The sequence below is a fragment of the Pinus tabuliformis genome, chromosome Q, assembly GCF_031772625.1.
Source record: "Pinus tabuliformis cultivar Carrire ecotype Pingquan chromosome Q, CPIR1, whole genome shotgun sequence".
NCBI classification, from domain to species: domain Eukaryota; kingdom Viridiplantae; phylum Streptophyta; class Pinopsida; order Pinales; family Pinaceae; genus Pinus; species Pinus tabuliformis.
Genome location: NC_142296.1, coordinates 348,372,769 through 348,387,350, shown reverse-complemented (window position 1 = coordinate 348,387,350; position 14,582 = coordinate 348,372,769). Strand labels below are relative to the sequence as shown.

Genomic DNA, 14,582 nt, shown 5'->3' with positions numbered 1-14,582 from the left:
AAAATATAAGTGCTTAGGGTTTTTTAATCACAAAAAAAATTAGATAATATTAAAAAAGAAAAAAGAAAAAAAACATTAACTCTTTATTATTTATATGGATTTAATAGATACTTATAACTTAATTGTAATATGACAATTTCCATATAAAGTGACATTGTGATCCATGTGGAATGTTGACATTGTGAATGTATGAGCAAGTATAAAACAATGACCATCTATCAATGCCCTTGATATCATTAGCTTTCCTATGAGTGACATTGATGCGATTATTGTGTCTAATGATGTTTATCCTTAATGAGGATAAATATCACTAAATGAAACAAATCATTATACATAATCTAATCGCTCACCATCCATGGTATATAGATAGGTGAGTTTTCCCTTTGAGCACCATGTATCATAACATGAATGTCACATATTAAATCAAAGAGTATAATTCACCAACATTATTGTCAGAAGAAGCCACTTGCAATTAATGAAACATGTAAGTATAATCTATATGCTTAAGATTAAATTTTATGTAATGCTTTGACTCACTTCATAATTTTTATAAGAATGAGATAAACTCTCAATGTTTTAGATTTTTTTAATCCTTTAATTTAATTTTATTACAATGGTTTTGGAGCTCAAATACAACAATTATATATTTGTGTAATTGTAATATTATAAGAGCCTAGATCCATCTTAAATCCGAATCTACCCAGTGCTAACCAAGAGGGATCAAGTCCAAAGTTGAGATGGATATAAGTTGGTACTCTAGCATTCAATAACGAATTTCTTCAAGCCTTTAAATAGGAATCATTGTAACCAATACCATGGACTTGTAAATATGGTAATTTTATAGTTTAATTTAAGCTTATAATTTTATAGTTAAAATTATATTTATTAATAATTATATTTTTATTTTCATAGTTTCAATTATTTGGAAATTTGCACCTCTTATTTATTTTATTTTTGACTAAGTTAAAATGTTTATGTTCACATAACAACATCACTTCCATATAGGGATATGTTTATGTTCACATTACAGCATCACTTTCATATAGGGATATGTTTATGTTCACATTACAACATCACTTCCATATAGGGATGAAGAGCACCTCTCAATGCCATTAATTAATTTAAATTGTATAATATAAATGTTTAGGAGTTTTTTTATCAAAATAAAATTTCGTTAATTAAAAAAAAAAAAACAACATTAGCTCTTTGCGCCAAGAGGTGATCTATAGCTTATAGTATGAGAGTGATATTGGAAAACATTAGTTATATAAAACATTATGTAATGTAATGTTATGTTTCAACATTAAAAAATAAAAAATAAAAAAATATATAAGAGAGAGGCTTGGTTCCATACTCTCACCTCAACAAACTAAACAACCTTCGCTATTACTATTATATAAGGTTAAACCCCTCACTTGAACTTGTGTTGAAATAGTTTTTCTTGTTTGTTTCCAATCTTAGAAGATGACCACTTAAGAAGAAGTTGCATACCTATCTCTATTAATTGACAAAAGAGAAAAACAAAATTTTACCCTCATTATTTCTAATGGTTTCTAATCTCCTAAAAACATAATAATTATATATAATTAAAATTAACAATTAACTTTAAACTTCATAAATCCAAATTTAAAATAAATCTAGCCTCAATTATTATTTATATAAATTTAATAAATACTTAATCGTAATATATGGGAAATGTCTCAAATTCATCTCGTGATGTTTAGGATACAGTAGCACTCGGTGTTGTTGTAATTATTATGTTTGAGCAAACAAGTTTGTCCCATTTACAAGAAACCTATTTTGAACGGGACGTACGGTTCTCTTTATGCCAGTTTAATTGCAGTCCAGCGAAGTTTGGCGTGCAGCTAAAATAGAGAACGAAATAGAGAACGAAAGAGCAGACAATGAGCATGATGAGACCAACGTTTTCTGACTTTCGCCATAATCATTTTTTACCACTATTTTTGGCCGTCGGTGATAGCTCGGCGCCAATTATTCAGCCACCAAAAATAGCACCGTTGCACCGGGAGCTCCAGTGACCGGTCTCCCGATCGTGCGAGCCAGAGGTGCTGGTGGTCCACCCCGGTCGCCCTCTTATTCCATGCCACGTCGGAGGCCGAGCACCGCAGCCCAAATATAGTATCGAGACGGTGGGCGACACGTGGATAGGCGCGGCCGGCCACATCGTTTTCGCAGTGTGGGTCCACGCAGGTCAGCGGCAGAGGCGCGTGCGAGAATAGACGGAAATATGATAACGAGACCATACGGTTTGGAAGTCAGGGATTGACGGAAAAAGTAGGGACAGGCGCAGGTGGGGTTGCCGGTACGCCGAGGCGAAACTGCCGACGGATCTGCCCGGGTACGAATCCCATAAAGCATTTTGTTCCGTGAAAGTCTGTTACAGATCGTTTTCTAGCCACCGGCGCCTTTAAATGGAGCTTTTATTTTCTGTACTTTGCACGCTGAGGTCGATCAGAGCCCGCACAGGCTTTTCGGCCATGGCAGGAATTTGAATAAATTTATACGACTGGCCGGTTGCGATTTATAATTTTATAAGGTGACGGATGGCTGAATGAAGGTAGGGAGTGGAAATAGCTATCCACAGGCAAAAGGGAAAGGCAAATTCACGCAATTGAAGGGAACAGGCGATGATTATGATGGCAGAACAGCTACGGCTGCTTTATTCAGTGGACGGGCCGCCTCGTCACTCTCTTCTGTTACATCGTGGCGGCCACGTCATTCCGCCGTTCGGGCAGAGCACAGGACGCCGCTGCTATTTAAGATTACGCCCCTGCGCGAACTCTCGGGCTGAAGCACACCAGGGCAGTCATGGCGGCCAACAGGTTTCGAATCCTACAATTGTTGCCTTTTTTGTTTTGAAGTACTCTCCCTCCCCACTTTCAGCCTGTTATCTGCCTTTTTTTTTTCCCTCTAAAGTTGCTATAGTCCCTCGTTCCTGTCATCTTAATTTTGTCTCGGCCGGCTTTGAATATGCCGCTACATTATGTTGGGATGCTCGTCCAATATTTTTTGGTTATCATCATGATTTCTGGCACTTAATTTAATTTGATTGAATTCTTTTGTTTCGGTTATGTGAGCATGATTTAATTTCGTATTATCATCGTTTGTGGCCGGAAGATCACGCGTTCAATTCCAAGAGTGATGTCGCTCAATAAAACCCTACGAGTGCCATTGTCATGCATGATCATGTACAGAACACGGGCTTACAATGGCTACAACTTTCGTTCTTTTTTGTTTTCTCAGCTTGGTTGGCCGTCTTTGTCAATTTGAAATGAAGCTTGTTACTCGAACACTTCCCCGTTCTAGTCTTTCTAGTGTTCCAAAAGTTCTACTGATTGTTTCTTATCGTCCGTCATTGCATTATTCAATTTCGATTAACGTTTTTGGTCGAAAGGTCGCGTATTCTATTCCCATAGAATGATGTCGCTGAATAAAACCCTTAGTTCACGCCCTGACTGCTTGGCTTCTAATGGTCCAAATATCTATTTTGTTGCTTTTCTCGCATTATGAGCTGGTAACATTTTGGTTGATGATTGCTTTAATTTTATGAATTGCTGCATACTTTAAAATATCGTCATACGTTGAGCATCATATCATGATTTGCAACCCCAATGTCGCGGGTTTGATTCCGTTAGCATTGCCGTAAAATGAAGCCATACATTAGTTCCTTCGTCACGTTATTTCACATCGAGGTGCCTCAGCCTAAAGGAGTTCCAACTTCTGTTCTTCTTTCTTTATTTTGAACTCTCAGCTCTTCTCAGTTTGGACGGTCATTTATTTCACTATTTTTTAGGCTTCAACTTCCGTTTTTGTTGCTATATTTTGAACTCTGATCTCTTCTCATTTTGGACGATCATTTCTCTCACTACTGATATTTAACTTGGGGCGGCCTGTTAATTATAGGCAATATTGCACTGTGTGAATTCGATCATGAGCCAGTCTCTAAAAGTAAATTGTCCTCCAATAACTTCGGGTCGCCTGTTAATTATAGGCAATATTGCACTGCGTGATTTCGATCACGAGCCAGTCTCTAAAAGTAAATTGTCCTCCAAAATTAGGACGCATTAGATTGCGAGGCTGTGACTTTCTGTCTTTTGATAGTAAACGATCCTTTGAATTGGTTGCCACCGTTTATCAGTTCCAGATTCTTCCTTTTTTTTTTGTCTATTTGTGGGCATGGGAAACAATGCTGTAACTAGGTCCAACTTTAATTTCTGCTTATAGTGCTTCTGCTTAGTACTGATCTGATACTGAGAACCATTCATCTTTTTGGCTACAGAAAGAAGATGGGAATTACCGCCAGCTAAGGCATCTGACTGTAGCAAAGGTCCTAGATACTGCAAAACCAGTGCTAAAGTTCGCAAGAACTAACTTTCTCCCATTAGGTATGCCTTCTCTTAATTGATTGCAACCATACTCAATTCATGTATTCTGTGAGCTGTAATTGAATCCCGCGACCGCACTCTTTCCAGTTGTTGATTTGCATGCAATCTCCCACGAGTGAACATACATTGCCGTTAATTTCTATGCTCATTTTGGCCATTTGGTTGCCCTGTAAAGCTTGGCTTAGATGAGGATAACAGATGAGTGGATTTAAAGATGGCTGTGATGTCTTCCAATATTTGTGGTTGGAGCATCATGAAGATTCACACCTCAAAGTCAACTGTTATGGCTTCGGAGTACAATTTATAGGAAGAGTCTGCCTGACTTTGTATCCCAATTTTATCCTGTTTAGCATGTTATGGCAATGTCTGATTTTCAGAACTAGTGTATACACATAACACACATGAATAACCAGGGTATCAGATTTATCTTGCAAATATTCTGGTTGATTTGGTCTCATTGGTGATCCAGTGAACTCTGGTAGTCAAGCAAAATACTAAACTCAAAATTCATGGATATTATAATTAGGTGATCCACAATGATAAACAAAAATTTTAGCATCCTTTTTGCAAGTGGGTTAGGTTCTTACTTTTAATGTTAGTCAGTCACCTCTTCTTTAGGTCATCTAAAGCCATATTGTCGAAGTTTGAGGTGAGAATCTTGATGATTCTGCAACAATAATTAACAATACCGAATTACCAATTGAGAGCTTGACATGGAGCTTCCCAAGGAACATTCCTTCGGTCATCCAGTCGTTTCTTCTTTAGGTGATCTAAAGCCATGTCGCTGAAGTTTGAGGTGAGAATCTTGATGATGCTGCAACAATGATTAACAATACCAATGGAGAGGCTGACATGGAGCTTCCCAAGGAACAAACCTCGTAAAAAGGTGGTTATTCAATCTGCTATTGTGTCTTCTTTTCCTTTTTAAATTTGATTGTTTTTCAAAGATCTTATATGCATTCCATTGTCTTTCTATAGTATGGACTTCCATTTCCTAATTCTTGATTAGATGATTATAGGAAGATACAATATCGTGAAGGTAACTTTGGCTATTAGCTTTGAAAGTAAACCAAATAAAATGCATTTTTAAGAACATCATATAGTTTCAGATATTTCATGAGTTGTGGCATATTATGTTTAAAATGTCTAGCAAGAGAACTGTATTGGAGTAACTGACACAATTTTAGCATGCTCGTCAAAGAAATTATGATTCAAACTTATACATTTGGTAATATAAAATGCTTTCCAACATTACGTAATGCAATTGAAAGCCTATTTTTGGAATCTGAGGTGAGAATGATGGTTTTGCAACAAATAGCCAATGATTAGATGTGACAAGCTGGTGTGTGAGTCAGTAAGAGAAAACCTGAAAGCAAGGATGGTACAGAATACCTTGTGTTTTTTCTTGTGGCTATTTAGAATCCTTTATTTGCATACCTGGAGTGTTTATGTGGCCTTTATTTGCATACCTGGAGTGTTTAAGTGGCCACGATTTATAAATTGTGTTCTTTCATTCTCCTGTGAACTTAGTGATGTTCAGAATATTGCTAAATTTGTCCATCACTTCAACTACATTTTAATGCCATTTTGTGATTAGAAATGGGTTTAAGAAATATGATGTTTTGTTGGTTTCATTTACTGCAATTCTTGGCCAGCGCTGCCTTTCACGTGAACTGTTTTTGAACCTGTTCTTTCTTTATTCTATTCTTAAACTGGTGCGCAGCATATTCCTATTGTAGTATGTTTTAATGGTTTCCAATAGCAAGATGGACAAGCTGGCATTATTCTTGCAGTATCTGCTTCTTCCAGGAGTGGTGTTTTCTGTTAATTCTCAGGGAGGAGGGCACAAGAGCTACATACACTTTGGAGGTCTCGGAAATGTTGATATCCATGTGGGCAAGCTGCTGAGATAAAGTTGACTGTACTCCATGGTACACTCTTCTGCTGCTTGTAAGCAGGACCAGGTTCTAGTTTTCAACATTAGTATTTGTAAGTAAATGACATGAAGGCATGGAAGAGATGAGTTTAAAAGTTTAGGGATTCTGATTTCATATTCTTGGTGAATAAACAGGCAGCTTGGGGCAATGGCTTGTAAGAAACTACTGTATTAAAAGATCAGAGCTTTCAACATGAAGAATGGGTAGACACCACCTATTAAAAATGGTCCAACAGATTCACATTAGTATACAGGCTTAATTATAGCAATTGGAACAGAGATGGACAGAAGTGTACAAAAAATGGGAAATTAGCATGGAAATATATATAATTTTTTGGTTTTTATTGTAAGTTTATGGAACAATATGCAACTCAGCTGATTCTATCGTTAACAAACATTATTATAACTGTATCTAGTCGTCCTGGATAAGAACAAGTTATGATTTGATAACGGTTGTATCTTTCAAGAGAACTTTCATCATTTTGGCGGCTTTGAGGCCTATTTTAGGTCAAAGATGAAGCTATTAGATACTATATAGCTGTTTACATGCTTGCTATGATATGTAACGTGGTTTTTCCAATCTTAAGTTCTTACAATTGGATGTACTTGGAAAAAAGGAGTATAAAACATTTTGTATAGGGTAGATTATGATTTTATCTTTGCTCATAAACTTGCTAGATTGTGATTTCTATGCTCACTAACATTTTGTTGTTCTTTCTAATTCCATTTCCTTTTTGGCATAAGGCTTGTAATCTATAGTTTTTACTAACCAATGTTCATACCATAAGTTTGCATGCATAAAAATAACTTCATTTAAATCTTGCATCATATGGGTGACTAATTACTTCATATAAATCTTGCATCATATGGGTGACTTAAGTGTTGATTCTAGATAATGCAATTCTGATTATACGTTGACATAAAATAAACCCTCTATGAGGCAATCTAGGGACATTGGTTATCATGGACATTAAAGATTTTCAATGTTGCTTGGTGATGGTGGTGAAGTATCATTAATGGGAAAGTGAATTCAGCAAAATCAAAAATGGAGTGAAGGCTTCAAAACCAAGAGACCCTTTAAAGTAGACTAGAGATGATTCTCCAAATCTTATTCTGTAAGGACCCATGAAGACCCATAACGAGTTTCACGAGCTAAAACCGTTACAAAGATCTGACTAAAAGATGTGTTGAGAAACAAAAGTTCTCAAAATGCACTTTGTAAATCATTTCCTAATTCGAGTCTTTGTCATCTTCTTTTTGTGTTTGTGCTCTAATATGACTTTAGTGGTGAAATGCTAGCTAGGAAGAGAGAATTGATGCTACAAAATCCAAGATTGTGACAATGATACGCGATTGTGGAATAATATAGTAGCTTAGTTGAGTTTCCTTCTCATGTGAAAGGAAAACAATGGTGGTCTTCCTTTAGCCTCCCTTTCATTTTGCATGTGCTTATCCAACTTGCTTATCATTGAATTAGTAATCAATTATCATAGAAACCATTAGCAAACTAGTTCATGCAGATGAGATAGGAATAAGTGCTATTGAAGTAGGAAAATCTAATGCGTTGGCTTATAACTTGTTTTTCCACATGAAAAGTAGTTCCTACTAAGCTTCCTCTAATATTTGAAAGGACTATGTTGAGTTTTGAGCTTGGAAGGTACTTCTAGTCTTGTGTCTTGACTAGAATTACCTTGATTTGCCTCTTTAGGAGTTTCCATGTGACATGGAAAGCGTGCAAGAGAGTTGCACACGTGCGAATGTGTTGCATGTGACATGCATGTAAAGCAAGCCAAATTTATGACTTGTACTTGAGTTAAAGTAGAGAAAGCTAGAGATAGGGTAGTTAACTAAAGTCAATTATCTTTAGTTAACTTGATGAGCTAAATTTGGCCATCAATCTTAGTTTAGGAAAGCTATAAATTGAGCCTAATGTGAGGTAGACATAATAGTAGCACAAGATTGAAAGAGGTTTCTCAGTGAGCGTGTGCTAGGTCTAAGAGAATGCATTGAGGCTGGTGATCAATATTGTAATTTCTCAGCTGGGCCATTATCCCTAGTATGGGAGCCTAAGTAAGTTCTGTGATTAGTTTATTAATGAAAAACTGGTGATGGGGCAAAAATTTGTTTGTGTATGTGATTCAAATCGAGTTTATTTTTTGCTTATGCTATATGTTTCTGTTAGGAATCTGGCCGTGTATTCGTTTTGTTAATAGTTGCTCGGAACCGAATATCGGGTGCTGGGTTGAATGAAAGTCTAACATGGTATCAAAGCTTCAATTCTGGATTGATCTCAGAATTATAGGTGTTTCCCAAGTAGTGCCTTTCGGACTTTCCTAAAATCATAGGTCAATAGGGGAGATCCCACAGGACTAGGATTGAGGATTAACTCCCCATTTAAGGTGAGGGAACAAAACCACGGTCAAAGCCCTTCTTTCTTCCAAGTCACCCAATAATCCATGCCCAAGATGCCTAAGAAAAACAAGCATAAGCACCCGATTGCACAATGAAAAACATACCTTTTGGGTTGGATTGCCCACCTTCTAACATATGCTCTCGACATATGGGCAAGGAGACATATGATTGATGCAAGGAGCGGAGATCAAATGGCACAATGTATTGGCTACATTGGTGGTTGTTAGGGGATGCTCGCCATCGACTGAAGAGATAACTAGGAGAAAATTTCTCCTATGGGGTCACCCACTTTTGGTGGGTAACCTCTAGCTCCAATTAGGACATGAGCTCATCACGGAGTGCACGATCAGTGCACTCAAACGAGGAGGTCATGAGAACACCAACAATCCTCTGGGACTGCAGACCTGTATTCTGCACATCACAAACAATGTTGGAAGCATGTGCCTTGGGCGTACTTTTATCGCCCATGTTTTCATCTAATGATAAAACCATACAGAAAAGAGAATCTATTCTAAATGCACCTACTCTAGCATGAGCAATGAAGCATGACCCTTATAAGACTTGTGAGTACTCGCGAATCTTATAGCGAGACGAGTCCTTTGCATAGAACTCGCGGTTCTTACTCGTACTTGTGAAGCCCCACAATAAATGCACATTAAACCCGCACAAGACCCATGAAAATACTCAAAATTTGACCTTTTTTTATTTTTAATTTTTTTTTTTTAATTTTTCATATTTTAAGTTTTTTCTTATATGGGTTGTTCCCAAGTCTTATATGGGTCGCCAAGTCAATAGCCAGGCGAATCCTATATGAGTACGAGTCGCACAACATTGAGCATGAGAACATTATATGATGATAGTAGCTATGAAAAATCAATATGCATTGCATCCTACTCTAACATGCATGCTACACTATGTAAGTGCTAGGTATAGTCATACGGGCAATGCAACCAACATATTATTTCAAGATCATATTTCCTACCCCTATGATCAACTATGATATACATTTGAAAGCAAATATGATAATTATGACATCCAAAAGCTAGGTCACAAGGGTGGGAGGTGGGAAAATAAGGTGACCATGAATCATGCAAAGGGGCCATGGGAAAAGGGGAAGAACATGAATCAGGCTAGACCCATCAGATCATTCCCTCAACCCTAAATATGGAGAAATCAATGACCAAGCTCAAGCGCTCCTTTTCGAAAGTCTCTTTAGTGGTATAAAGATGAAGGAATGATTGACATGAAGGATCACAACAAATAAGTTGCTTTTCCTCATAATCATATTCAAAAGGGGGAAATGACCTAGGCTTATCGTCATTAATGATCGTGCATTGAGGAATGATAAGAGGGTCCATACACCTCCTAGATCATAAGGAAGGCAGGGAATGACAAGAATTTTATTGATATCATCTTTGGTATCATAGATAGGGTCCTTGTCAAAATGATGGCCAGTGATCTCACACTTCCCTTCTTCAATATGTAAGTAATCACTAATGTCAACGTCCAAGGGGTTAATGGGGTCATCTTTCTCAAGGTCTTTGATATGTACAATGTTAAGGTCTTTGATAACGTCCTTGAAAAATATGGGGCTATCTTCAATTATACTCTCTAAGGAACCCACTTTATCAAAACCCTTATCACGCTCCCATTCAAGATCTCCCTGTCTTCATCAATGACCTCATCTTGATGATCTAAAAAGGGATCTTCTTCTTCCTCATGATCCTACTCATGTTCAATGAAGGCTTCCTCTTGAAAATCAATATCTAATGTTTGGCAAGCCTGGTCCCTAGTTTGAGAATGCTCTAGAAAGTTATCAAAGAGTGCTTCAATTGATGAAATACTCCTAGGCTTGCAATTATATAACCATGAATCATGACCTTGGAGGGACCTTATGAACAACATTATGAGAACATCTTGATGAACCACATCAACTTTTGAGGTATATGTAGCAAATCTTGTCACATGATCAATTACAGAAGATGGATCACCATCAAACTTGGGCACCCTAAATATTGTGCTGAAGGTCACATAATTCGGGCACCTAAGAATGCTAACGATGTCCAAGGCGGGGATCTCATCAAGGTAAGACATTCTATTAGGTTACACATATCAATCATGTAGGAGTCACCAGGGTGAATTCAAAATGCCTTGAGAGATGCTTGCTTCACCCTACAAGCATTGACTTTGAGGTTTAATGAAGAACAAGGGCTTCATTCTTCTAATGGAGTCACCGAGAATCTATATTGTCATATAGGAAGAAGACATACAACTTGTATCCCCGACAACAACACCAAAATGTTACCACACAATCTAGTAGGCCATAAGAAGGGAAAGCCTATAGGACAAAGAGTTAGACCAGGTGATAACAATGGGACAATGGCCCACTGTCACCTTAGCGAATGTCCCTTGCTCTTTACGGACTTTCACCGATGGGAGGAGTCTTGGTAGGATGATAATCACCTTTTGATAGATATTCTAAAGTTTATGGTACTAGGTGATGAGGTAGGACCTCTCAAGGGAAGCTCTATGTGATAATATGACACTTCTAAAGGTACCTCGCTCCCTTTGAGAGACCTAGAAAGAACTTGCGCAAGATCTAGGATTTTGTGAATTGTGGTGGATAAAGGTTCTCCCAAGATCAAGACAAGGAGGAGAAAGGGCTTCTAATTATTTACATTACCAAGCACTAAGCTCATACAACCCTCAAAGAAGTCCCCAAGTTAAGGAAATACAAGCTAGGGCTTTCCTCTCAGGGAACACCTAGGGCAAGAGATTTTATGGATGAGAACCAATTAGATGGTTGCCAAACTTTGAGGTCTTGTAGATAAGACCCTAAGCTTGATGCCTATGCTCTTGGAATCCACCAAATCTCTCTCCAATGCTAAGTCACCTTACATGGGGACACGGGACACGCGAGACACGAAGATTTGAGTGTCCAACACGGGCACGTTGACTCCCCGTAACAGGACACATTATACATTATTTAATTAAAATATATATATTAAAAATTATATATTTCTTACACAAATTCTAATTAATGATGCAAATTCAGACATAGATTTAGATTCTACATTGTAAATTTAAAATTTGTAACTTTTGCAAAGTAACATTATGCATACAAATACAATTGTGACAAATTCATCAATGATCTAATAGGAGAAAGACAAGAAACTTCAAACTGTAGTTTTCTCATTAAGTCATCAAAATCAGAATGTGTTACATATGTAGTAGCAATGCTAATGAAAAATAGAAATGGAAAATACAAAACAACTTCAAGGTAGTAGGTAGATCATCAATCATCATCATCATCAAAAGTTGTCATGGTCACCATTGCTCCCCTTTGTTGCATCCTCCTCCTCTGTATCTAATGTAATCTCGGCATCTGCTGGTGTGGAGGGTGACCCCTCAAGGGTATCACCATCAAAAGTTATAGGCTCTAGCACCGTGTCATTAAGATCCAAGTTGGCCAATGCCAACTCAACACTGTTGTCCAATCCCATATCATTAGGAAAGACATCCCACATCATTGTCTTTCCCTTAAGCCACTCATCCCTCTGGTTGTAAATAAGACGAAGGTTGGTGTGCACATACACCATTGTCTTTGCTTTGGACTGCTCAAACCTGCTCTTCTTGACACTATACAAATTTTTATATGTGCTCCAATTCCTCTCGCAACAAGAGGATTAAGTCTCCCGAGAGAGGAGCCTCATGGCTAACTTTTGTAGAGCAGGGCTTGTTGCCCCATGAGTTTCCCACCAAGAATATGGCTTCTTAGCCCCCTGTCTCTAATAACATCATAACATGCAAATCATCCAGTGCTAGTGGAAAACTTTGCAAAGGGCATCCTCCACCTTATGAAGGGATGCTCTATCTTGAAATATCCACCTCAATGCATCCTTCCTCCCCTATGAAATTTCACCATCCACGTGAGGAGGGAATTTGCGGGAAGGTCCACCATTCAGCCACTCATGGCTATAGTATTCTGGGTCCAATGAGTAAGCCAAATAATTCAAAGGTGTGAAATTCTTGTCCCATCTGCTGACAAGAATATCCTGTATGGTGGTGAAGAAGGCCTCTGATGCTGTCTCATACTTAGGGCACTCACTCTGTAAAATAATGGTCCTCATGGACAAAATCACGGAATACCATCCCTCATAAACCTCTCCTAGGATGGGTTTGTCTGTATCTGCAAATCGTAGCAAAGCAATGATACAGTCCATGATCTTAATAGTGAGACCTACCCTCTCCCACCAAGCATCATCTAACACTATGTCCTTGACTCTTTTTGAGGTTGCTTGATCTGTCTTTCTCCAAAAAGACCAAAACTCTGAAATAACCATGGCCCCAAGAGCAATCTTGACCTCCCGCAACCTCTTCAACATGATGAATGAAGGGGCAAACTGTGTATCTGCAATCTTCAACAATGATAGATGGGTGCACTCCAGGATATGTTGGGATACACTCCAGGACATGTTGGACACGAGAATCCCACGTTCTAGGACACGCTGGACACGAGAATCGGACACGTGTCCTAGAGAATCATGTCTGATTCATGGGATTCGAGACACGAGGGGGGGGGAGGACGAATCCGGTTTCTTAGCTCCAATGTAATTCGCTCTATGCCCTAGCCTAGCTATCCCATTTAAGGGACCGAAATTTAGAAGAGGAAATTTATGGAGAATATTTGAAGTTGATCACCAAAGGCGTGGACCAATGCCTTGTCGTTTGGGCATATGGAGTCTTAGATGCTTTAGATTAGCCAAAATTGTCCTTAAGGAGGTCAAGAATTAATGCCCTAGGTAACAACCCTCAACAATTACCCACTCAAGAATTATGGAGTTTTATGGAGAAAAACAATATTTTCACCACTAGGAGAACATTCATCACTTGTCATGCTATGAGTAAATATGCAATTGCCAACCAAATAGCTTTCAAAATTTATCTTCACAAAATTAGGGCACAATATAGCATTAATACAGTTGCAACAATTCCATATATTATGTTGAAAAGTGTAACTAGGTTCGATCTTCATAATGACAAGTATAATTGTGATTTTTTTTTATGTAATTGATGTAAAGAAGAAAAATAAAATGATTTTATGCTTGACTCATGGGTTTCATGAGCAAGAGATTTTATTTTTAGTTAAGGCTCCCATTGAGAGCCCTTAGGGATATTGTCATCTAGTCATAAAAGTCTAAAGAGTCATTGTCATTTAATGAAGGCATGTTACACATTGTAAAGAGTCATATTTGTCTTTGTAAGTAACCCTCTAAGACCTTGTCACTAGCCCTCACTCAAGTCGGCCTACAATGGAAGGATTATTCTAGAAAGGTGAAGTCGGCCTACTCCATAGATCATGTCGGCCTAAAGGACATGGACAAACAAGTATATATAGCAGTGCTTGGCCTCATTTGAAGGCAATCAATTTTGGTGAAGCAAGTCTCTCTTATAAGTGCGCAAATCATACTAGAAGAAGCCTCTACTTCAACGAAGCAAGAAGGAAGGATAGCGAAGATCGTTGTGAACTGTTTTGGGCTAGTTTACCCTCTCATGTGCGAAGGTAGCAAATCTGAAGCTGTCAAGAGGAGGTCGAAGAATTGCAATCACATTAAGGTGATCTTGTTTGGGTGGAAGACTTCGCTAGAAGAAGCCAAGTAGAAGTGTAACGAAGTCTCTCTCTTAAGGAGACTATTCAAGTAGCGAAAGTCATCTAGGGTTTCTATTGTAGGGTTGCAGACCTACAAGAAGAGGCTGAGAATCTGAAGGAAGCCGAGAAGAGGAAGAGGAAGAGCAGCGTTGAAGAGGAGGCTAGTGACTTGGTCTTG

General features: G+C 38.1%; 1 protein-coding gene across 5 annotated transcripts in view; it reads left to right on the top strand.

The window, feature by feature from the left end:
• Positions 1-2,266: 2,266 nt before the first annotated feature.
• Positions 2,267-14,582, top strand: part of LOC149219613 (Sodium Bile acid symporter family) — a 524,785-nt gene continuing 512,469 nt past the window's right edge. For 2 of the 5 annotated variants that reach the window (XM_089384430.1, XM_089384429.1), the window contains exons 1-2: positions 2,268-2,843; positions 4,301-4,406. In XM_089384430.1, the coding sequence (XP_089240556.1) occupies positions 2,649-2,843; positions 4,301-4,406 (301 nt within the window). In that variant the 5' untranslated portion in view covers positions 2,268-2,648. Of the gene's footprint in view, positions 2,844-4,300; positions 4,407-14,582 lie in introns of all 5 variants that reach the window. The other 3 variants (XR_016249246.1, XM_089384427.1, XM_089384428.1) reach the window with 3 other exon arrangements.